We start from the raw sequence: 22,464 nt of genomic DNA, 5'->3' as shown, positions 1-22,464 counted from the left end.
GGAATAAACACACAGAGCCACATTAACAATGAGACTCGATTATAGCTTTATTTAATTGGTACTAATTTTCCCTCCCAAGCAGAATCTTCCGGTTCCCTATTTGAAACAGAGCTGAACCTGGTTTTTCCAAGGATCTTGGCCCCATGAGCCAAGTATATTCTGCCACCATATTATGAGTAAGTCAGCAGCACATCAGCAATTATTTCACCCTCTTATCAGATCAGAAATCACACACTTCTGGTCTTCTGTGACCCAACGGGAAGCAGAAAAGCAGCAACCTTTCGAATTCAGGAGATCAATATAATCTGGGAACTATCTAGCTCCCAGGGCAAACCTACCCACTTCTATCAAGACTGCTGAATTTGTCAAGACAATAGAGTTTAATATCAGCCTATGAAAAATATATAAAAAAACAGGCCCTAAACAGAGCACACTGTTACATTATACAGTACACAGATGCATTCCCTTAGCTCAATACAAGCTCAAGACGCCTGCATGATGCAAGCAGAACAAATCATAGACCCAATATAGTCCCACCCGCACCCCAAGTTTTCGTAGCAACATAACTGCTTGGGGAAAGGCTATAAAATTGGCTTGCCTGTCCCTCCAGATGTCCAAAACCGTAATCTGAAGTCTCCACTGACCAGTTTGCTAAGTTACTCCCACATATTGCAAACAGCATGTTTCATAATTAAAAGGCTTGGGGATTTCCCATGAGGAGGCTATAGCAGTGAACAGGGAAGTTTGCAGAATGCCAGTTTTAAACCAGGAAAATGGGGGTGGGATTGGACTACATACACTTTAATAGAACTGGCATTGCAATTGTAATGCATCAGTGTCCAGCAAGTTTAGCAAATATAGAATAAACACTTCCCAGTTGTTGAACATCAAAATTGCTGCTACATCAAAATTGACATTATTACCATAGAACACTGTGTGACTACTTGGACCTAGGCTGAAAAAACAATCCTCCATCAATGATTTAGAAATCTATGGTTTTTGAGTTAATATATAGTTCACTTTACTCAACCATTAAATATATTTTGGAAAATTCATTTCATTTTTGGAGAGTGGCTGCCTAACAGGTGTAATTGATTGTGCAAGTCACTATCATGAAACAGTCAGGGTAAGATATTTGTATGAACATCTTAAGCCAACTGTTTTCTTCTTCTTCTTCTCCAGCTTGGGAAAGCACTGGCCCCCCTGCTGCCCACCCCCAGGGTGGCAGAAGTCAGTCATTCTAAATATAATCCAGCTCCCTTTCCAAAGCCTCTATAACCCAGCACTCAGGCTACCGCAGAATGTATAAAATCCCTTGTACACTGCTGAATAGGACACTTTCATCAGGGAGAGCTAAGCTCATGAGAAACCTGGCTCTTTCTTTAATTGGTGTCCCAGCAGCCCTGGTAGGAGATCCTTTTGCATGCCTTTCACCCACCTCAGCTATGAAAGACTTACACTTCCCTACAGTGTGAAAATATGCAGCATATATGCCGGGATGCACTCAAGAATTCAGACAGTGCAGGATTCAAGACCCACCCACCCCTGAAGTTTTAAAACACTGAATCTTCACCCCTGCCCCAAAGACATTGTAAAGACTGCAGCCAAGAGCCCTAATAACCTTCAGCAGAAGCACAACTAGAAAGCAGTTCTAAGTGCACAAGCCACAGAAATTATTTGGATTCAAAACAAAACAGGAGACCCACCACTTTCACATGGTTTGACAACACAGAAATCAGGGCCGGGGGGGGAGGAATGGCACCAACATATACAGTAACTCTCTCCGTTAGCACCAATGGAATGTTAGCTCAATGGATGCGTGCAGATGTGACGAGCGCGCTGGGGAAGCTCACTTGCTACACTTGTGCCACACACACACACACACAGTCTGAGCTCAGGAGGATTCTGATTTTCCAGTTTGAGTAGAAGCTAGATTAGCACAGCATTAATTGGCCAGCCCTTGAGTCACTCATAAACGTTCCCCATCCACCCAAAGCATTGCTCTGTGCAGCACCAATCAGCTGACAGCCATGGCTGACTCATGAAACCTCTCCACTTTCTCAGAGCATGTTCCAAAGAGTAAACAAAAAACCAACCAAGACCAAGCAAATACTCGCACAGAAAAAACCTTTTTGTCAAAATGCTAAACATGGCAAGAAGCAGGTTACGTATGAAGGCCGGGAGAGGTGGTGGTGCGGAATAAACGCAAAGCAGACAGCTCACCTGAAACATGGCGGCCATGTGGTGAGAAAGGAGAGAGAGACTGCTTTGGATTATGTGTCAGCACAGGAGCAAAGGCAGAGGAAAGTGGCGCTCACCGTGAACAACCAACCCTCCCCACCCCAAAGGCCCACAAGCCCACTCCTGTTTTCAGGAACGTCTGTACACAGCCTATGTTTCTGGAGCCAATGCAGGAAAAAAAAAAAAGATTCAGAACATAATGCCAAAGAGACAAATAGCTGAGAAGGTGGCAAGTAAGCTGGGCAGGCACAAAGTTGGGAGGGGGACTTATTAATGCCACATGTTTGGGTGAACACTGGATTCTGGGGGGGTTCAGAAGGGGAGAAGAGGGATTGTCTGGATACAGAAGATGGTTGCTTGCTTAGCAGGATACTTCCATAGTCTGAGGAGCACCAGCTGCTCCAGGAATTCCAGTTGCTGCCTCCCCTGGGTTGCTGGCTTGAGACCGTGTTTGGCTGCTCTCTCCAGAGCCAACGCTGGAGGACGACTGGGTCCGGGAGCGGATCAGTCTGGTCATACTTGCAGATGGCACTGGAAGGAGAGAGGCAGTGAAGACCAGAAATAAGCAAGTTTTGTTTTACCTTACTAGAAAATGCCTTCGAAATGGAAGAAGCGTAAAGTGGAAGGGGGGGGGAGTGGTGCTGCAGGAAAACAAACAAAAAGACGCATCACCTTTTTGGAGCTGCCTCCAAGGCGATAGCGCAACGTTACACTGGCAAATGCAAGTTTCCCAAACCCATGTGTACCATGGTGAAACAAATGTGGGGGGGCATTGTAAAGGAGAAACAGCAGGTGGGAATAGGTGCTTAATCCTTCCAACCTCCCCTGCAGATACAATCCCACCCAGCTGCTCCACCCCCACATTCCCTAGTTGTGCTTTCATTTTGTACCCCTCCCACTTGCAAGTGCCCCCTCCACATCTGCTGTATGATAGGGTTGCCGTATTTCAAACAGTGACAACCCGGACAGAAAAGTTGTTGAGTTTTGCCCAACCCTGTTGGACAGACATTGCTAGAGACAGCGGTCTTCCGGAAATTCCAGACATATGGCAAACCTATGTATGAGGAAATTCCGGGGTTGAGAATTCTGTTTTATTTTAAGCATATGGTTCCATTCTCAGGTATGAAAATGAAATGCACGCATATGATTGAGGATGCTTAAGGCCTGATGTGCATACCTGCCAAAGGCTCATTGCAATGCAGTCACCTCTCTGTGTGTGCATAAGAGACTGCTCACATAGTAGTTTAAAAAAAGAAGATGATGATGCGAGGAATAATAGAATTTACTCCTGGATCATCACTGAGCTGCAGAACCATGCAACAGTCAACCAAATGCAAATGAAACCACTAAGAAAATTGTAGCGCAAGAAGCGTACAGTGGGATGGCCTAAGAATGCAAAATGTCGCCAGGCCATGCTATAAGCAGAGTAACGCGTCAGAAAAAAAAGTAACTCAGTCAAACCAGCCACACACTTGTAGATACCTGACTCAGTGCTCAAGTGACTGAGCTGCACGTAAGGGACTGGAAGCAAAGACAAGAGAGGGAATGGGAAATACAGGTTAGTGTAGACGTGACATGCCTAGAAGAATATACGCTGCTTGAGCATCAAGCCTGAACACTCAGTCTTTCAGTATTTGCAACATGGTAGAACTTCAGGCAATGTGCTTAACACCGCACTAGATGACCTGCAAATATAGTTTCTACTTTCTTGGGCCTTTAAATGTCAAGTGATTCCCCCCCCCCAACCCTAAAATTAATTTCTGTCAATGTACCTTCTTTTTGCTACAGGCACACAGATCAGGAAGACAGGTGATACAGGAATTTCCCCCCAATGAAGTTACCTGTAGCAAAAGGCTTGATCCTGTTTTGAATACAAGTACAGGGCTGCCAATCTAACCACAGGATAGACCTTGGCAATTAACATTTTCCTTTCTGGAACTCTCCCAATTTAACCCACTCACTGAGGAAGTTGGGAATCTGGACAAATATGCCTACAGTTCAGACAAGGCCTTCTTCCAAGTCCAGCAATATACATGGCCCATATTGCCCAATAGTGAAAAACACCAAGTCTCAATGGGGAGGGGGGGGGGAAATAGACCTATCAGCAGCCTGGTGGGGTCTGAATGACAGGTAATTCCCAATCCTGCCCTCTGTGAAATAAGACAGTGTTGTTATAACTTACTGTAGCCCATTCCCTGCACGAAATACTTGAAGGCTTCAGTCAGTTTCCCAGGCTGAAAAAATAAATATAAATATAAGCATAAACATAAAAATAGCCATTATTTATACCCCTAAAAGCATACAAGATGCAGGAGACCCACTAAAATGAGAGCTCACCTGAACGACTTGAGGGAGCCCTCCACAGTCTGCCATCTGCAAGAAGAAATGGGGAAAGGAGAGAGTCAAAACCAAGATAAAATGACATTCAGCTGAAAATGCTGAGCAAACAAATGAAGCCTAAATTAGCCCAGCAAGTGGTGGATTATAGCATCAAGCTGAGACACAGTGTCTATTTCCAGCAAACATAGCTTTAAATTGAAGTTTCCTCAGGGAAAGAAAATGAATGGCATGCTGAGACGGGGAGCCTTCAATGACATTAGTCACTGGGGAAGACGGCGAAAGGGAAGTATATTTAATATGGTTGAGGTTAGCCCTCATTTCTGGATTTGGACTAAGAGGAAGCACAGCTGTTAACAAACCCATTCCCTGCTGCCATTGCAGGACAGCCTCCAGAGTACACTTAAATGCAGGTATACAACTCCGATTTCTTCCTCTGTCATAACACTAGAACTCAGGGACCTCAAATGAAGACTCGAGGCAGGCAAAAGAAAATACTTCTTCATGCAGGGCATTGTTAAACTATGGCATTCACTCTCGCATGAGATAGTGAAAGATATCAACTTGGATGGCTTTAAAAGAGTATCACACAAGTCAATGGAGAATAAGGCTATCAGGATGTCACAATTGCTATTGCCCTCTGGATCTGCTTACGTCCTTCCCATAGGCATCTGGTCAGCCATTGTGAGAACAGAGTTATGAACTAGATGGGGCCTTTGGTCCAATCCAGCAGACTGTTCTTATGTAGTGGAGAATGGCAAACCAGGAACCACAATGAACTCTAGAATGACAGCCCCCAAGACAGCCACTCATAGTTGATGGTTACCTTCAAGAGTGTTGTATTCATTGGATCCAGCCGTGAATTGCATTCAACCTACAAAGCACAAAACAGCATTTATTTCCCCCTCTCCGTTATTTATCTAATTCATAGTTATTACCAAGGATCCAGCGAAGGTGGGGACTGGATACAGGAATATCATACTTCAGCAGCAGCACATCAAAGTAAGGGATTTGGTAGATAAGATACAATGTCCCTGTTCTTTCTTGGTAGTCGTGCCCACCCTGTGGAACGCCTTTCCATCAGATGTCAAGGAAATAAACAACTATCTGACTTTTAGAAGACATCTGATTCAGGGAAATTTTTAATGTTTCATGTCGTATTGTGTTTTAATTTGTTGGAAGCCGCCCAGAGTGGCTTGGGGAAGATGAAGAAGAAGAAGAAGAAGAAGAAGAAGAAGAAGAAGAAGAAGAAGAAGAAGAAGAAGAAGAAGTAGTAGTTAGGATTGAGAGTTTTTCCGGGTATCTGATGTGACTTATATACCAGCACCCATATGAAAGATGCATGAAAATGTAGACCAGAGGTACCCAATGTGGGGAACTCCAGATGTTGTTGGACTCCAATTCCCATAATCCTCAGACAGTACGGACAAAGATGATGGGAACTGTAGTCCCAAAACACAGAGTGCACAATGTTGGTTATATCTAATAAAGTCTAGCTATGACATCAAAAGCCAATACAATGGTACCTCGGGTTAAGTACTTAATTCGTTCTGGAGGTCCGTTCTTAACCTGAAACTGTTCTTCACCTGAAGCACCACTTTAGCTAATGGGGCCTCCTGCTGCTGCCGCGCTGCCAGATTTCTGTTCTTATCCTGAAGCAAAGTTCTTAACCTGAAGCACTATTTCTGGATTAGCAGAGTCTGTAACCTGAAGCATATGTAACCCGAGGTACCACTGTACAGTGAATAAAAAGTTGGACTTGGAAGTCCTGTGTTCAAATTTCTGCTCAGCCATTAAGCTTGCACAGCCTTATCTAACCTTAATGTTAACAGCAGAATAAAATGACATAAATGAAAAACTGAGGCAAGTCTCCAGAAAGCAAAAAGCAGAGACAGCACATACATTCTAAATTTCTCAACCTCCAGTTGACACTGAAAGCAGAGATACAGATTCACTGTTAACTATAGCAGCCAGAGAAACTATGGTGCTGAAAACTCATTTGATTTGAGAACAGAGAATTTGAGAGGGAAGTGGCAACACCACTTCACACAACCACATCTCTTAGGAGTGGTGTTGATGTTATTTTACCCACTTGAATCTTTGTGAGAGCAGAAGGGAATGAACTGAGAGACAAAAAGAGTCACTCAATATACATTGCCTTCATAACATCAGAATGGGCTGCATGGATCTAGACACGTATCCAATCATCAGCACCCCAATCTATGCCTAACTGGTAGGATATGTGTGTTGAAATTTGGCCAGATATTAACTACAGTTCAGTGCTGAGATCCCCCACTCTCCCCTTGAACGTTAAGGCACCAGGAGGAGAAATTATACCTGTGTCAAAGAGCTTTGACAGCTCATCAGTAATTAAAAGTATTTCATAACTCAGCTTATGATAGCTGTCAGACTTACTGTTGCTAAATTTTAGAGTACTTTGAATGGCAATCTTTTTGAAATCTGATTTTTACAGATTTGGGACTCGGCTCTGATGGACAAGCTAACAGATAAAGTACGGCAATGATGGATTAATAACAAAAATCAGACTAAGTTTATTAAAAAATGGTTCCGCTTTCTTTCTTAGGTAAAGGTAAAGGTACCCCTGCCCGTACGGGCCAGTCTTGCCAGACTCTAGGGTTGTGCGCTCATCTCACTCTAGAGGCCGGGAGCCAGCGCTGTCCGCAGACACTTCCGGGTCACGTGGCCAGCGTGACAAGCTGCATCTGGCGAGCCAGCGCAGCACACGGAATGCCGTTTACCTTCCCGCTGGTAAGCGGTCCCTATTTATCTACTTGCACCCGGGGGTGCTTTTGAACTGCTAGGTGGGCAGGAGCTGGGACCGAAAGACGGGAGCGCACCCCGCTGCGGGGATTCGAACCGCCGACCATGCGATCGGCAAGTCCTAGGCGCTGAGGCTTTAACCCACAGCACCACCCGCGTCCCTCTTTCTTATGCCCTCACAAAAGAACATGAATACAGACCACCGGCAAATTCAAGGAGACCTGCGGAAGGACACTTTCATTTGCCCAGCGGAATACTTTTCAATAATTTCTTGACTATTCTGCTATCACAAAACTGTATTCTGGGAGGTGGGGAAATGGGAACTTTGTTATGATTGCATATTGTGATATATGAAAATCAGTAAGTGAATAGTTTAAAAAGCAATAGCCTGTATTTTATCCTCACACAAATTCAAGACTCATGGATAGAAGCAAACATCTCACTTGATACTACTTGAATGGATTGTGTGAAATTTGCAGAGTTCTATCTTCCAAGAAAGGAAAGAAGTGGAGAGTAAGGAGTATAATAACCAGGCATACTTACCACAGCTTCAACTGCTGGTGAGCTGTCCCCAACCACTAATAAGACAGGACACCTGTACAAAATCCACAGGATAAAGTTGTAGTCTGCACAATTTAAACAAGCATCAACTCCTGCTGTCATAAATTCTGCTGTTTTATTTTTTTTCTAAGAGTTGCTAGCATTTCTATAAAGCAACCCTAAACCAAGAAAATACCATCATTTGTATTACAGTTCCTGTTCATTTGAATACCCTGCATTTCTGGTCTGCAATACATCTCCATTGCTTCGCAACAAAACATCCCACCATACTAGCTATTGCGAGTCTTGGGAGAACCCCCAGAGAAGATTTGGGGAGATGCAGGAGGTGTGTAGGGAAGGGAAAGGTTTGTTGTGCAAGCAGAAGACATTGCGTGCACACAGGGACTTCACCAGATACAACGTCATGTTCATGAATACTTCATTATGCTATATTTGTATAAAGGTCAAGGGACCCCTGACCATTAGGTCCAGTCGTGGCTGACTCTGGGGTTGCGGCGCTCATCTCGCTTTACTGGCCGAGGGAGCCAGCGTACAGCTTCCGGGTCATGTGGCCAGCAGGACTAAGCCGCTTCTGGCGAACCAGAGCAGCACACGGAAACGCCGTTTACCTTCCCGCCAGAGTGGTACCTATTTATCTACTTGCACTTTGACATGCTTTCGAACTGCTAGGTGGGTAGGAGCAGGGACCGAGCAACAGGAGCTCACCCTGTCGCGGGGATTTGAACCACTGACCTTCTGATTGGTAAGTCCTAGGCTCTGTGGTTTAACCCACAGCGCCACCCACGTCCCACATATTTCTATACTAGATCACTATTTATTAATGTACTTAATGCCAGTGTACATTCATTCATTCACTCATTCATTTATTCAAACATGCATGTACCAACTGATAGAGCCACTGGGAAAGTGAACTCACCATATTTTGTTCACATGTACAACTTTTTTCGCACGATGGAGCTTGGGGAAATAATTATCTGTGCTTTAGGGCAGATACCCACTGTGCAGTGCAATGACTAGCTGAAGGCCTGTGACATGAAACATCCATCACCCCAGCAACAGTTTTTCAAACATCTGAAGGGCTATGAATAAATGGATCACATTTGGTTTTTGTTGTTCCAGAGGGTAGGACCAGAACCAATTGGTTTGAATTGCAAAAAAGGGGATTTCAACTGAACTTTAGGAAGAATCGCCACGGTGAAACAAAATGCCTAGAAGGCATTCCTTTGTTTGAGGTTTTTAAGCGGAGTCTGCACAGGCATGTATCTATCAATGGATTTCCTGCATTAGCAGCGGGTTGGGGTTTAACTGACTTGGAGGTCTTTTTCAACTTTAGGAGAGAGAAATGGATTAAATAAAAATATTTGGGGTGCAGATAACTCAATTAAGCATCCAATTTGCAAGTTGTTCTACCAAAAGCATTGCAAAAGGAGATAAATCGTGTACAATATTAATATTTTTAAAGGACGTGGAACTCTAGGTACACGGGCAATGGGGAAACAGAGGAAACAGAATATGGCTAAACTTAGAAAAGGAATTCCACATAATTTCAAGCACAGGTTCAAAGATGACCAAGATAAACTTACTTGAGTGTTTTTCCTGCCTCTTCAGTCACACCCAAGACGGGCCTCTCAATGTCCAGATCTCTACGGCTAGGAAGACAATAGGAGAGGACCAAGTCAAACAAGGCTGGGATGGAGGCAATGTGGGCATTGCCTAACTCAGGCATCCCCCAGTTTGGACCTCTGGAAGTTTTGGGTCTAGAACTCCCATCATCCCTAGCTAACAGGACCAGTGGTCAGGGATGATGGGAACTGTAGTCCCAAAACTTCTGGAGGGCCAAGTTTGGGGGTGCCTGGCCTAACTACTCTACGAGGTGCACAATTTCCCTCTTGTTACCAACAAGAGGCACATGTGCTTTAGCCCCCATCCACCCCTCAGCTTGCCGCATGACTACTTTATCTCCTAGTTGGTTGCTCTATTCATAAGCTAGAAAGCATAAAAAGAATGAAGCAACCAGACTAAGATTTTGCTTAGATAAAAAAGCCCTGACAACTAGAACAACATTATAGGGTCACATGTTGATGGCACTGGATCTTAAACTGAAGAAGGGAGCCTGGTAAGCTTCTTGAACGAGAGAGGCTCTTTGATTTTTTTAAAACAAAGGCTATTCCAATATACATGCTGTCAACTGCTGCAGAAGCACTATGTATGCACAATTATACTTTCAAGGTTGGGGTGGGGGGTGAAACAGGATTCTATACCAGTCTTGTACCTGTTATAGGAGGTGACAAAGAGCTGTAAGTTCTCCTGATTGATGTCCTGTGCAATATGAAGTCTGTAGGTCTGGATCAGCTCCAAGTTAGCTTGCAGTTCTTCCTAGTGAAGAATGACAAATATTCTAATCAGTTGTCTTGCTAACCATGCTATTAAAAAAAAAAAGGCAAATATACAAGGAATTTGTCAAATGAAACTACAAAAAACCCTTTCAATACAAGCTTTCAAACATGCCTTTTAGGACTCATTTGCTCTAGTTTGCCTTTTACAATGTTTTTAATGAAACTGATTCCTGAAACTTGGCACTTCTTTATAATTCTGATTATGTGGTTTTTGTAAACACTCTGATGTATTTCAAATTAAACTCCTTTAGTTGTACACTACATTGAGAGGCCTACGCCCTAAGAGACAGAATATAAATATTACAAATAAAACACTTGTATGAAGAGGTTGCTGTAAAGGAAGGAGAGATAGTGGGAGGTCACATATACATGTACTTGCAGCATGAGTATACACATAAAGAATCAACACACAGGAAATATTCCAATGCTGGAATGTTTAGCAATGCCTGGTCATCCCAGAATGCTCAAGAAAAGGGGAGCAGAATGTCAACACACACTTTTTTTTTACTCATTCAACAACTCAAAACTGAGACAGTAATAATGCTATTGTAAGCAGCTACTGAAGGTAGGATCAAAGCAGTTCATTTTTATTTAAAGTTCTTTATATTAATAGGCATTTTCGATATTGGATCCAGCAGTTGACTTACATGACCAAAATGGTGAGCCAGAACAATGTCCACAATGTTCGTTGTCCACCCAGAAAACTGGAAAAAAAGAAAAGTCAAATTATTTCAAGTGGGGGCACTACACAGTAGTCAAGCAACACAGAACAGGCTACAGTCACAACTCCAACACCCATTTACTTTTGAAGAAACCACATTAAATCCAATGGGATTTTACTTCTGCGCAGACATGATGGGGCTAATGAAAGATGTAATCCAAGATCTGGAGGGGACCACACTGGCTACCCTGATGTGCATAAATCTGGCAAACAATTATACAACAGTGCGTATGAAGGCAAAAGTAAGTATTTTTTTTTCTTGTTTAAAAGTTCCATCCCACTGGCTCTTTTTTATTTATTTTTTAAACTGCCTGTTGTATTCCATATGCATTGCCATAAAAAAAGTACCGTATTTTTCTGTTTATAAGACTAATTTTTTCCCCTGAAAAATTAGGGGGCGTCTTATACTCTGGGCCATGAGTAGGCAAACTAAGCCCTGGGGGCCAGATCTGGCCCAATCACCTTCTAAATCCAGCCCACGAACGGTCATGAAATGAGCGTGTTTTTACATGAGTAGAATGTGTGCTTTTATTTAAAATGCATCTCTGGTTTGTTTGTGGGGCATAGGAATTCGTTCATTTCCCCCCCAAAAAATATAGTCCGGCCCCCCACAATGTCTGAGGGACAGTGGACTGGCCCCCTGCTGAAAAAGTTTGCTGACCCCTGCTCTGGGCCATCTCCCCCCCCCCCCATTTTCTTAAATCTGAGTCCCCCAAAATACGGGGCGACTTATAGATGGAAAAATACGGTATATAGAAAAGTATATTCTTTGGCTCTGTGTCAGCTACATGGCTGGGTATCTCTAGTGATACAACGTAAGTAATTAGAATAAAGAAGAGAAGAGTTTGACCTTTGCTTTAAAAAAGCAAACAAATGAAAGGCAAAGCAGTCATCAATAATATCAAAGCATTCACTAAAATCTAATTCCAGTAACTGAATAATGTAAATCAGCATTGGCATTCCAATTATGGAAGAACAATCCTACCTTGGATGCTGCCCAGTCCATCCATCCTTTTCCACATGGGTCAATGTTAACAAGTACCAGACCTTCCACCAAGTCAGGGTGATGCAACTAAAAAATAAAAAACCACTTGTAAATTGCAGGTAGAAAAAGATTTAATCCTCCCTTTCCCCCAAAGATTGGCATGAGAATCTGGGACACGGCTTATGTGACTCAGCTATCTAATATGATACGAGTAAGGAAAGAGTTTTTTAACCTGAAAAACAGACCACTTTTGTTATATAATGTAATAATAAGGTTCAAGATATGGTACAACCTTACTCTTCATTAGCAGTAACTGAATTATTGATTTCAGTCTCGATTAGTAAAGCGTACTTGATTATATATAATTTTGTTCCTAAAAGCAAGATAACACGAGCCAGAAGGATGAAACTTTTATAAAATAACTTAATTGTTTTTCTTAAGTTCTGGTTAGATGAAAAAAAATGGAAATGGAAAATGAGGATTTAATACATTTCAATTCAAAATGAACTTCTTTTTTGAGGAACATGTCTAGTGTGTATGTTCCCAAATATTGTGCTTTAAAACGCAAAGGAGTATGAATGACTAGCCTAGACCACAGTAACTATAAGGCAACCATGTATGAGCAATGTATACCACCTTGAGCTCCTTGAAAGGTGGTATATAAATGCAATACAATAAAACGAAATGAAATAGCCACAATATTAAGGGTGTATGCCAAAGAGCTCAGTTTAGCCTGGGAAATAATACATGAGAAGACTAGTAGACTTAACTGGCATTTAAGGGATGCGGCTGGCGCTGTGGGTTAAACCACAGAGCCTAGGACTTGCCAATCAGAAGATCGGCAATTCGAATCCCCGCAACGGGGTGAGCTCCCGTTGCTCAGTCCCTGCTCCTGCCAACCTAGCAGTTTGAAAGCACGGCAAAGTGCAAGTAGATAAATTGGCACTGCTCCAGCGGGAAGGTAAATGGTGTTTCCATGCGCTGCTCTGGTTTGCCAGAAGCAGCTTAGTCATGCTGGCCACATGACCCGGAAGCTGTACGTTTTGTACATCCTGATGTTTGCATCAATTGGCAAAACATGATCCAGATGGCTGGAATGCAAAACAGGATGTTGTGGTTTGCAGATGTACTGTTGGAGAAAAGGTGGAGCCTATTCTCTGTACTGAGCACCGGATGTTAGCTCAGAGTGTCATATGACCTGTGCTGGAAGTGCAGGGGAGGAGTGTGTGACTCTTCTAATGGAGACTGAAGGGTGCAGTCACATTTCTATGTACTGTTGAGTGACAGGAATAAAACATGTAGAAAGGACTCCTGTCTGTCTCATTTCCCCTCCCTGGGGAGAATGCAGGGAGGGAGAGAAGCAGAGAAGCAGAGGGTGTGTTTTCCTCACATCTAATGAGGGAAATCGCCGGTTTATGACCTAGCCTGCCGGGAGACGCAGCGGAGAGGTCATCAAGTATCTCACTCAGTTGCCCGGGGGAGGCCAGTTTACCTCTGACTGTGAGCTGAAGATATTAACATATGGCAGCCTTCGGATGGTTGCGATTCATCGGACATCTGCATGAGAGGCTGGTGGATTGTCCTCCTCTGCTCCAAGGAGGAAGAGAAGCGTCTGAAAGAAGCCAGAGGCTCAACAGACAGCTGGTGGAAAGAAGAGGTGTTTTCCAGAGCAACAAAGTTCAAGGTATGCTGCATTTCGGGCTAAAAGTGTGAACGCAGGTTGATTAATTCCCTGGTTCACGGAGCTGCGTTTCAAAGAAAACAAAAGCTCCGGGAGAAGAGGCCTGCAGCTTGAAGGCTGAAGCCTGCATTCCACAAATTCTTGTGGTTGATAAACTGTCCTATTGAAATGCATTGTTGCTAAGTAACAGAAAGTTGGAAAGTTACTGGCAAAGGGGCTGGACTGTGAGTGTGAGCCTGGGAAAGCGAAACAAAATCAGAGAATGTTTTGGCTACAAGTTTACGTGCCCTTGGAAGGGACTTTCCATAGCAGCCAGAGTTTAGCTGCCAGGTGCAAAAGAGCGTAAACAACTTGCAGTTTTGCCTGAGTGAGAAGGAAAAAAAACCTGTTGGATTTTACAGCTTGTTTGAAAGAGAGAGAGGCTTGGATTCAAAATGGATGCCAAGAAGGGGGGAGACTTGCCTAACTCATCTCCCCTGACCAGAGACAGTTATTCATCAGGGTCTGGATGGATAACTACCCCAGAAGGGGTGAGCCAAGATGATGCTGGCCAAGTTCCTAAGAGCTCAGCGAAAGCTGAGGAGAGCTTTGACCCCAGAGGGGAGAGTGCAGGAACTGTGGTTGTTGGAACTGTTGGTGTTCCTGAACAAGGTGCAATGGGTGTTGCTGACAGGGGGAGGGAAGAACAGAGTTCAAATCTCCCCACTGATGATGCTACTGGGAAGCATGGAGTAGCATTGAGTGCTGTCCGATGCTACAATTGTGGACAGACTGGGCATCTACAGCGAAACTGTAAGAAGCCACGCCAGTCAAGAGGAGCAAAGAGCAGCTCTACGAAGCCTGAGGCGTCAAGCAAAAGCCGTTCCAAGTGCCAGGTAAAACCTGCAAAGGCTATGATGGCGAAAGGAACCACGCCAGATGTTGGGAACGCTTTTATAATCGACACTGGTTGCACAAAACATTTATGCCCGCACAGACAACTGTTTTCGACGTTGAAGAAGCAAAGCTTCACTGTGAAACAGGCCAACGGTCAAGAGCTGGAAGCAACCGGAATTGGGACTGTGTATCTTGAGAGTCTGAACTTGACTATAAGTGATGTTTACCTGGTTCCAGAACTGAGATTTAATCTGCTGAGCGTGTCGCAGATTGCAAAGAAAGGACTGAAACTGACCTATGATGCTAAAAGCTGCAAGATCTACAAAGATGGAGAACTGTTTCTTACTGCCAAAGAGAAAGATGGACTGTATTTGTTGACTTTTGATCAAAGTGATTACATGAAATGTAATTCTTCTGTTTCTAACGAAATCTCTCTTGCAGGTGTGACCAGTGTGAGCACCAGGAAGCTGACCAAGAAGGTCGACAGAGCATTTCAGCGGGTGTATGCTGATGTGATTGGTCCTCTAGAACCATCTAGAGGCAGTGCAAAGTATTACCTTTTGTGTGTGGATTGTTTCACTAATTATTCTTGGGTTTATATGATGGGGAAACCGCAAGAAACTTTAGAAAAGTTTCAGGAGTTTTGTGACAAGGTTAAAAGTATGCATGATGCTAACATTGATTGTCTTTTCACAGATGACAAACAATTTTTTCTGTTACAGAAGTTTCAGAAGTTCCTGGATGGAAAAGGGATAGACCACAAAGTTGCTGTTTCGACCGAAGCGTGGAACAGGGGGGTCTGTGTGAGGGTGAACAAAGAATTGCAAAAGGGGATGCATGCGCAATTGCTGAGTTCACATTTGCCACATGAATATTGGGCCGAATCGCTAGCGTCCTATCTTCATGTGTGGTTGAGAAAGGTCTCAACAGAGTTGGGATGTTCTCCTTTTGAGAAGCTGTTCAATAGAAAACCTTCTGTTGCCTATTTTAAGGTTTTCGGGTCTCATGTGAGAACAGAAGCTCCAGGTGGAGTAAAGAATGCCAGAGGCATTTTTGTGGGTTATGAAAAAGGTCTCTACAGAGTAATTTTGTCTGAATCTGGTCAGGTGATTCTCACAAAGTTCCTAGAGAGTGCTCCAGAGCAAGAGCGGGTTGTAGAACACACATTTCCCACAGGAAACGATTCAGATGATGATGATGAGTTTTCTGATGTCACAGATTACAGTGGTACTGATGATGATGACAGTGATAGCTCAGAGAGTTCAGTTGTAACGGTCATTGAGAGAAAATCTCACACAATGGATAGACCTTCACAGGTGAAGGAAGAACCACTGATTGCTACTGGTTCTCAACAGAGTCCAAATGTTGAACCAGTGAGCACAGAGGATCAGAACCTCATACGCAGGTCTGAGAGAGTTACAAAGGGTGTACCACCGAGGAAGTACTCAAAAGAGTTTGCTAACTTAGCTGTTGCGTGTGTTGCTATTGTTAACAACTCAAAGCAGGTTAAAGCAGTGTCTAAGTCAGAGACAAAGACACAACAGAGAGTAGCTAGCCAAGGTAATGCAGAAGCACTCATTCCTTGGAAGCCAAACAACCAGAGAGGTACACTGGTGAAACCAGTGGTGGGGAGTTCCAAGGGTGGAACTGAAACAACAGGGGACTGTTATATGTATAACAACTGTTTGTTCTCTTCTCTGGATCATGTTTTGCCAATTGATGCTTTTGGGGGAGGATGTTGGGAAAAAGCACCAAGGCAAAAGCCAGCTCCAGATGGCTGGAATGCAAAACAGGATGTTGTGGTTTGCAGATGTACTGTTGGAGAAAAGGTGGAGCCTATTCTCTGTACTGAGCACCGGATGTTAGCTCAGAGTGTCATATGACCTGTGCTGGAAGTGCAGGGGAGGAGTGTGTGACTCTTCTAATGGAGACTGAAGGGTGCAGTCACATTTCTATGTACTGTTGAGTGACAGGAATAAAACATGTAGAAAGGACTCCTGTCTGTCTCATTTCCCCTCCCTGGGGAGAATGCAGGGAGGGAGAGAAGCAGAGAAGCAGAGGGTGTGTTTTCCTCACATCTAATGAGGGAAATCGCCGGTTTATGACCTAGCCTGCCGGGAGACGCAGCGGAGAGGTCATCAAGTATCTCACTCAGTTGCCCGGGGGAGGCCAGTTTACCGCTGACTGTGAGCTAAAGATACTAACAGGTAAATGGTGTTTCCATGCGCTGCTCTGGTTTGCCAGAAGCAGCTTAGTCATGCTGGCCACATGACCCGGAAGCTGTACGCCGGCTCCCTTGGCCAATAAAGCAAGATGAGCGCAACAACCCCAGAGTCGGCCACGACTGGACCTAATGATCAGGGGTCCCTTTACCTTTAACAGTAAATTTACTGGTTTGTTGAGTGATCATCCTCCTGGAATTGAATAGCAGCCCACAAGGATCTATCCAGCACTTTGAATTAACTGTCTCACCTTTCATCAACTTTTTATGGAAGTCCTTCCTCCAGAGGGGTTGGGACATCCATGATTCAGGCCACTTGCTCTTACCAGTATTTCTCATTACTGCACTAATCTCTGCTATGTGTGTTTTTTATAAACAGGCAGCCCTATTCATGGAGCACAGAGAGACAGAATTTGTTCACACAGGGAAATCAACAGTCAGAAGCTACTTACTGCAAACTTGCTAAGGATATAAGCGCCAGCTCCAACGCCAATACCAATTACGCTTTTCAGACTGAAAGAGAGTTCAAAGTGAGAACATGCTTCAAAGCCCATAACATACCCAGCCATCGTCCTTTAGATCAGCAATGAGATGGGTGATCTGCTGGAAGGGAGCTACTGTGGTTCATGGTGAAGAACAATGGGGTGGTTACAAAAATACTGCATGTATAATTTAAATGAAACTGAGCAACTGCTTCATTTCTATGCATCCTAAACACATGTCTCTCCTCTATTCCTGGGGAAGGTTCTGGGGAATGGGGACATGCTATGTGGACATCCTGCAGTGAAGCAAATTATTAAAAGTCTGGGTGTCTTTGTATACTTGCCTCAGGTGCGTTAGAACAGCAGGGAGCATTTCAGCTAATTCATCAATAGAGGGATACTGGTATCTGAAACCATAAAAAGGGGGTGTTAGTTAACAAGAGAGGCTGCCAATAGCTGACATACATTAACTCAAACCCTAAAGATGTTATTTCAAGGCACATTGTCAAACACACAATTCTGCAAAGAGGTTCCAATAATACTAGATCCTGGGGCTGAAGCCTGACATCTGGGAATAGATATGTGTACTGAGCAAAACCACACAATTTAAAAGTAGAAGTAGCTCACAAGAGACCTTTGTCTTGCAGGCAACACTCCCAATAGCATACATCTCTCCCAGCTCCTAAGGGAGGCTCTACAGCTACCTCCACAGCAAAGACGCAAAAACAGGCATGGCAAGTCTGGCTCTATTTGTTTGCCTTTGTATTCAAGCTCTCTCAACAATAGAGGTAGAATTCTGTACAGCAAAAGGAGAGCAAGGAACTAGGTACAGCCCTTGCCCCAAATCCTTCCAATCCATACAGTATCACATCTACATAACTTCCACCTCATTAAGGAGTGCCACAACATTATACAGGGGATGCGGGTGGCGCTGTGGGTTAAACCACAGAGCCTTGGGCTTGCCGATCAGAAGGTCAGCAGTTTGAATCTCCGTGACAGGGTGAGCTCCCATTGCTCGGTCCCTGCTCCTGCCAATCTAGCAGTTTGAAAGCACATCAAAGTGCAAGTAGATAAATAGGTACCACTCCGGCGGGAAGGTAAACGGCGTTTCTGTACGCTGCTCTGGCTCGCCAGAAGCGGCTTAGTCATGCTGGCCACATGACCCGGAAGCTGTCTGCGGACAAACACTGGCTCCCTCAGCCAGTAAAGCAAGAGGAGCGCAGCAACCCGAGTTGTCCGCGACTGGACCTAATGGTCAGCGGTACCTATACCACATTATATAGCAGAAGTACTATATAAAACTATATAAAAAAACGGAGACCACATAAAAAAATGAGAGTAGCAATTAAACTACAATGCAGCAGTTAATGAAATTTGGATTGAAGAATTCTCTTTAAAGCCAGGCTTTCTTTTTTCCCAGTGGAGAGAACTGCACAAATAGGGTGTCACCACTGAAAAAGCCTCGTCTCAATCTGTCTGATGTGTCTTATCAACATGCCATACAACAGGACCTCAGAGACTGGTCTTAAAGCCTGGTACAGGCAGCCCCAGGGAAAGAGATCAGAGAGATGCTACTGCACTTACCCAGAGGGGAAAGGGGGAGCCCCTTCTTGCTGTCCTGGTGCATCAACATGGCACACAGCAAAGTGCTGAGTGATTTCCTGCATGTCTTCAAAGTTGAAAAAAGCATTGAAGCAGGACTTATCTGTAAGAAAAATGCTGGGAATCACCAAGTGTGAAAGCACGGCTCCATTCTGACTTTAGGCTCATGTTTTGAACTGTGACCACACCAAACAAGAAAGAAAAAAAGAAAGGCTGGAACCAAATGTGTGCCATGGTTCTCTCTTGTCCTTAAATTCATCAGTATGAATATAGTTGCTGAACTTGCAAACCAAAAATTGCCTAGGTCTGCTTACCTAGAAATAAAGGGGACTTACGGTTTAGGCCAATATCATGGTATGTGAGGATGGCGGGCCTGTTTCCTTTTGGGGTGCCCCGCATAGTGACATGAACAACTCCACAAGCTGTCTCGATGTCATGCTCCTACAGGAAAAAACAAACAACCCACCTGGCTATTAGAGAAAACAAGCCCCGAGGAGACATCTTGGCTGGGATGAGGTGAGCCACCAGCAACAGGCTTATTAACCATTGAGGAAATGTGTTTCCTGTTTAGACATGGAGCACTCAAGGTGACTTACAGATAATAAAATAAGAATTTATAAATGGTCACACTAAAACAAGTTGGAATACTGCTTTGTCAACTAAAAGATAGATGATAATGAAACATACATATTACCACTGGCAAGTTGTGGAGGAGGAGGGTATATAGTTTATGTTTTATTCTGTCCATGTTTCATTCTATCAATAAAAACCTTTAAAAAAACACAGGCACAATTCAATAAATGCTTTTAAAAAACCAAAATTTCCAGTGGCTGGTAGAACTTGCATAGCAAAGGTGCCAGCTGGATCTCTCAAGGAAGAGAATTCCACATAGCCAGTGTCACAATAGAAAAAGCCCAGCTGTATACCCTCTTATTTCTCACGAAGGGATGCAGAGCATATGTGTTCCCTATGGTATGGTAGATGTCCCATCCACAATATCATATACTTGCCACTTACATCAGCGGTTCAGGAACCTGACAACCAATCGGGTGCCTGATACACGAGATCTCAGGTTGCACACCAAAGCAGTCTGAGTGAAAGCAGCAATGGATGCACTGAACTGAAAGACACTGGCAGTTATTCTAATCTATCCCAAGCCCTAATCGGAACTCACGGGACTCTTGTATTTTTTTTTTTTTTTAAATGATATTTATTAAGATTTTCAAAAATACAGAAAGTAAGAATTAAAATACATTCAAAGCCTTATTTTCATACACCCACTTTCCGGGACTCCCCCCTTCCCCCACCCCTACCATATTCCTCTTTCATATTGTTGGCTCCACAAGCTCTCAATTCTAATTGAAACTTAATTTGTTTAGACCATTATTCGAATTTAAAATTTATACACTCCTCATCAATACCCTGAATAAAAAGACAAAAATTCTCTCCCCAGGGCCCACCCCATTTTCATTCCACAATTTCCCTTTTTTTAATGATAAGGACACCCCACACAATAGAAATATAAGAAATAAGAAATAAAAAGTATAATAGATGAGAAAAAGCTCATTCAGAAAAAAAGGTTGACAAGCCTTTGGATTTTAGTTCTCCCCCCCCCTGTCCCCGGTTTAATTTCCCCCTGACCACCAAACCATGTTATCTGCCTGGAATTCTTAAAGTCCATAAATCGCCTATTTCCCCCAACTCCTTGCTGGCTTTTTCTTTTTATAATTATTTTTTAAAACATTTAACTTCAAATCTTTAATAAAACTCCCCCCATTGTTCTTTCCAAGTTGTAGTCCAGTTTCCTCTTGTTCCGCTGCTGAAACGTTCTAATTCAGAAGCTTAATAACTCTGCAGGGATTATTATTATTCAGGAACAAAAACTTGCGTTCAGTCCCTTCCTTTCTTCAATAGAAAATTCTATTGTCTCCTTTAGCTGAACACCCTGTAGACAAAATATTATTTCCGTTTTGCAGCTTTCCCAGAAGATAACCAGTCCTGTAAAATTCCAATGGTATTTTTCCACTTACGACCATCTTTGTAATGTCCCAAAACTCCTCTAGGGGGATTGTTGTAACTTTGTTTTCTCTAGTCCAAAAGTTCGATTATTATCCATGTTTTCGCCATTTTGTATCCAAATTTTAGCGAGTTATAGCAAATTGTAACAAATTTAACCAGCAAAGTTCTCATAATAAAATCCTCTCTGCTTTCCGACTTTGACAGCTACTTTGACAGCTGTCAAAATCTCCGACTCTTTTCACCAGGCTCTCTCTTCAATCACCCCGGTTCCCAGGGGGGGGGGGTTACGTTTCTTCTCCCTCAATTCTTCCTCCAGCACAGTTCTTATAGTTCCCCATCGTGGAATTCTTAGTTTTAATCAGCAATACACATCTTTTTGGACCTTGGTTTCCCCGTCCTTGTTTTGGAAGGTTTACAGTAGGGGGGGGGACTGACTTCCTTTTTGGATCCCCCCCCGCTCGTGTCCAATCCGAAAAAAAAATTCTTTTTTTTTCTCCTTTTGAACCCGGTTTCCAAATTACTCACGGGTTGTTGTTAAGAAGTCCGAATTTTCAATGGAAGAAGTCAGCGCTCTCCGCCGGATGGCATGCGGCTGCGCTCGGCAGGGATAGCAGAGGACTCAAAGCACCACGCTTCTCCCCGGCACCCGATCCGTAGCCTTTAAAAAGGCTCCTTCACGAGTCGGGAGGGCGCTAGCGGTGCCAGCCGAGTCTCCATGTCCACGGCCTCCGTGGCCGTGGTTTTTAAGGGTCCCCGCATCGCCGGTGCGGTAGGACCCAGCCCCTGCCGAGCAGGCTCCCTCCGGAGCTCGGAGGGAGTCCGCCATTCGGCGATGGCGCCAACCTGGAACTCACGGGACTCTTGTAAAACAGATAGCAGATACAGTGGTACCTCTGGTTACGAACTTAATTCGTTCTGGAAGTCAGTTCTTAACCCGAGGTACCACTTTAGCTAATGGGGCCTGCCACACCATTTACCCGAGGTACTACTTCCGGGTTAGTGGAGTCTGTAACCTGATGTGTTTTTAACCCAAGGTGTTTGTAACCCAAGGTACCACTGTATAGAGGAAAACACAAACATTGTCGACACACCGGCGCAGCAGCTTTTATGAAAGCAGATACTCTATGATGATTAGGAAACAAAAAGGGCCCCTTAAGATAGAAACATTAGCTTGAGTTATTGAAATTTAATGTGCCCAAATAGTGCATTGTGAGTTATGCCTGGCTCAAAACCTATTTAGCTGCATGTAAATTTCACTAATTTATATGGAAATTGCTTCTCCATATTAAGACATGGTATCTGCTTCTCTCTTGAAAGCCACCTGGTCAGCCTTTCTCAGTCATTTAGTGACCCCTCCAAACTGTCCTCTGAAGAAGACGCAGACATGCAAAAAGAATGCCAAGCAATAATGAAAGCAAACTAGCAACTATGAAGTATATGAAGTTACCAGGAATGGAAGACCTCGGTTAGTCGTTTACATATAAATGGCAAAGGTGATAGCAAAGATGGAAGGAATTAAAACGAAAGTCAGAGCAGGCTCTCAGCAGCCCTCCTTGCAAAA

At 43.7% G+C, this 22,464-nt stretch overlaps 1 protein-coding gene across 4 annotated transcripts in view; it reads right to left on the bottom strand.

Moving 5' to 3' along the window:
- Nucleotides 1–22: 22 nt before the first annotated feature.
- The window catches only part of NDRG3 (NDRG family member 3), a 52,035-nt gene continuing 29,593 nt past the window's right edge, over nucleotides 23–22,464 (bottom strand). For 2 of the 4 annotated variants that reach the window (XM_081010387.1, XM_081010386.1), the window contains 14 exons: nucleotides 19,220–19,325; nucleotides 18,867–18,987; nucleotides 17,627–17,689; nucleotides 17,253–17,313; nucleotides 12,023–12,109; nucleotides 10,964–11,020; nucleotides 10,193–10,296; nucleotides 9,504–9,569; nucleotides 7,903–7,954; nucleotides 5,405–5,452; nucleotides 4,579–4,614; nucleotides 4,424–4,475; nucleotides 3,724–3,762; nucleotides 23–2,772 (listed from right to left, as the gene is read on the bottom strand). In XM_081010387.1, the coding sequence (XP_080866513.1) occupies nucleotides 2,603–2,772; nucleotides 3,724–3,762; nucleotides 4,424–4,475; nucleotides 4,579–4,614; nucleotides 5,405–5,452; nucleotides 7,903–7,954; nucleotides 9,504–9,569; nucleotides 10,193–10,296; nucleotides 10,964–11,020; nucleotides 12,023–12,109; nucleotides 17,253–17,313; nucleotides 17,627–17,689; nucleotides 18,867–18,987; nucleotides 19,220–19,325 (1,062 nt within the window). In that variant the 3' untranslated portion in view covers nucleotides 23–2,602. The remainder of the gene's footprint in view (nucleotides 2,773–3,723; nucleotides 3,763–4,423; nucleotides 4,476–4,578; nucleotides 4,615–5,404; nucleotides 5,453–7,902; nucleotides 7,955–9,503; nucleotides 9,570–10,192; nucleotides 10,297–10,963; nucleotides 11,021–12,022; nucleotides 12,110–17,252; nucleotides 17,314–17,626; nucleotides 17,690–18,866; nucleotides 18,988–19,219; nucleotides 19,326–22,464) is intronic. The other 2 variants (XM_081010389.1, XM_081010388.1) reach the window with 1 other exon arrangement.

The sequence above is a fragment of the Podarcis pityusensis genome, assembly GCF_964106645.2.
Source record: "Podarcis pityusensis genome assembly, chromosome: 6".
In the NCBI taxonomy this organism is placed as follows: Eukaryota; Metazoa; Chordata; class Lepidosauria; order Squamata; family Lacertidae; genus Podarcis; species Podarcis pityusensis.
Note: the sequence above shows the minus strand (reverse complement) of the source record. Positions and strands in the feature narration are given on the sequence as shown.